General features: G+C 43.0%; 1 protein-coding gene across 3 annotated transcripts in view; it reads right to left on the reverse strand.

Annotated features, from left to right (window-relative positions):
• Positions 1 to 2,513, reverse strand: part of LOC138976322 (E3 ubiquitin-protein ligase TRIM45-like) — a 22,765-nt gene extending 20,252 nt beyond the window's left edge. For 2 of the 3 annotated variants that reach the window (XM_070349188.1, XM_070349186.1), the window contains exons 1-2: positions 2,308 to 2,454; positions 1 to 199 (exon numbers count right to left, since the gene is read on the reverse strand). The exon at positions 1 to 199 is cut by the window's left edge and continues 935 nt beyond it. In XM_070349188.1, coding sequence (XP_070205289.1) covers positions 1 to 184 — 184 coding nt within the window. In that variant the 5' untranslated portion in view covers positions 185 to 199; positions 2,308 to 2,454. Of the gene's footprint in view, positions 200 to 2,307 lie in introns of all 3 variants that reach the window. The other variant, XM_070349187.1, reaches the window with a different exon arrangement.
• Positions 2,514 to 2,755: the final 242 nt, after the last annotated feature.

Genomic DNA, 2,755 nt, shown 5'->3' on the forward strand with positions numbered 1-2,755 from the left:
GGTCCGCGATGGCGCCCCTGCAGAGCGGACAGAGGGCCTCGGGGTTGGAGGCGAGCCAGGAGAGAAGACAGTGGCGACACAGGACGTGAGCACAGGGCAGCAGTTTGGGGTTCTTGAACAGCTCGTGACACACGGAGCATTCCGTGTCACTGTCCGCTGAACTTGCTGCTGTTGCCGTTGCCATGGCAACGAATCCGTCCTGAAAGGAACGACGCGAAAATATAAGAGTCAAGAAAAAAAGGTACGATACAATACAATACAATTTCGGTACATCATACAACAAAAACAACGGCAACGACAAAAACAACAAAAACAACAACAACAACAACAGCAATCTGCAGAAGCAACAACAACTACATTTGTTACAGAAAAGAAAGACTTGTCATGCTTAAAATATGTCAGCGTAAAGCTTGTCGGTTAGACACAATACATCGCTCTGAGGACAGGTGTCTGTAAATTAAAGTGAAAAAAGGCAAAACAAAAAAAGTACAATACTTGATTAATGCTCTGTTCAACCAAAGAAAAAGGACAGGCAAAAACCGGCACACTATCAATCCCTAATAAAATGTCAGAACCCTGGTTGTCTCGTCTAGCGTCCCACTACCAGATAATGGTTTGTTACTTGCCCTCATCCACCCGCGTTGATGCTCCCTTCGAACATCAAGGATAATATGTTTGTGAAAATGTTGTAAAGGCACCAATGTACCACTGACAAAAACGCGAAAACTGCAGGATGTTTTATATGTACACATCTGTGGATCCACAGACTGCAACGTCGATTGTACAAATTATCGATACATATTATGCTTAAATGCAAGAAACACATGCTCTGCTCTTGACATAAAATGCGGTTTATCGCAACGTTCCCACCTATATCTGTAAGCTGGTGGACATGTTTTCGTGGCACCATTTTTCAAATCTCTGTTCAGTGGTATTCAGCGGAGGCTAACGTAATTTTAGAATATTCTGCTACACATATATGTCAAGAAATACATCTATGCATTTTGTGTTTTAATTAATGCTTTATGGTTCACATTAGAGATGGTCTTGGACAGCAGGTAAAACTATCCGTGCACAAAACACCGCAGGAGAATGCAACCTACGGGTGAATAACAAGGACAGACACAGATAACTCTTCGAAATACCAAACGAATGGAGATAACAGAAACATTGTAAACATTGTAAACGCACTTCAAAAATACAGTCACTCAATATAAACCAGGACACAACGTAAACATAACTTGTGGTTTATGTGTGTGTGTGTGTGTGTGTGTGTGTGTGTGTGTGTGTGTGTGTGTATGTGTGTATGTGTATGTGTGTGTGTGTGTCAGTGTGTGTCAGTGTGTGTCAGTGTGTGCCAGTGTGTGTGTATGTGTGTGTGTGTGTGTGTGTGTGTGTGCGTGTGTGTGTGCGCGTGTGTGTACGTGCATACGTGCGTGCGTGATTTTACTTAATTTGTTAACATGATTATGTTATATATGAATACGACAACATGAAAAGAAATGTTTAAAAAGACGAGGTGAATGGTGGAACTTGAGGCACACATACCTAAAGCCGCATTGTTCAACAGGGAAGTGCATTCTAAATGCACTGCACGATATCATAATCTGTGGGACTTGCTACACACAGACGGCGTGCCTCGCGTGAAACGCTCGATAAAACATCTAGCACAGACAGCAAGACAGCGCTGTACACAACATGGGACTGACACACAGACACACACTGCGATAAAACATCTAGCACAGACAGCAAGACAGCGCTGTACACAACATGGGACTGACACACAGACACACACTGCGATAAAACATCTAGCACAGACAGCAAGACAGCGCTGTACACAACATGGGACTGACACACAGACACACACTGCGATAAAACATCTAGCACAGACAGCAAGACAGCGCTGGACACAACATGGGACTGACACACAGACACACACACACACTGCGATACAGAACGGCAGACACACACATTTAAAGACATACTTAAACATATCATGTTCACCCTTACTTATTCTCTGAGGATGAACATTTCTGCACAAGCAGGTTCGTAACATTTCGTAATAAAGTACGTAGGCTACTTTGTTACAGTGTTTTTTGTATGTCTAAAGACACCGCATATCTAATCAAACGACACTGTTCAAGGTATGTCACAGCTATGATCGATTCAAGCAAACCAAAAACACATTTCCAGGAAACAGAAAGTAGGAACTTGCTCAGTGGTTATCCCGCATCTTGCTTCATCCACACGTCCCAGCGACAAGGAGGGCCTGTCTAAGAAGCGGAGATTAGCAGAGGACACACTTACCTGCTGTGATGAACAGTACACAGCCTCCACGGTTTGATATGTCTGTAAAAACTTGAATACACACACACAGTGACAAGACTGGGTCGCAGTGTGACCTGGTTATGCTATGGGGAAAACACAGCCGAGTGCGGGTGTATCAAACATGTCACGTGACTAACTGTCACCAAACAGGCGCTTGCTTTTGAACTTGCAATAACGAAGGTTTGCAAAAGAGCACTACATTACCTGAAGTGACAAATCACCCAAGGGTTAATATTTGTTTTTGTTTTTTAAATTCACAGTCAGAGCCAAGACTGGATAGCACTTTGTTATGGTATATTTAGAAAGTTGACTTGGCAGCATGTTAAGTGGATCACATGAGTTTCTTCAGTCATCACTGGTGTGTTCAAGTATGGACTTGCTTTTATCATCACTGACCGAGGTAACAGAGACAACAATCTACTGCACT

Source organism: Littorina saxatilis, linkage group LG9, assembly GCF_037325665.1.
Source record: "Littorina saxatilis isolate snail1 linkage group LG9, US_GU_Lsax_2.0, whole genome shotgun sequence".
In the NCBI taxonomy this organism is placed as follows: domain Eukaryota; kingdom Metazoa; phylum Mollusca; class Gastropoda; order Littorinimorpha; family Littorinidae; genus Littorina; species Littorina saxatilis.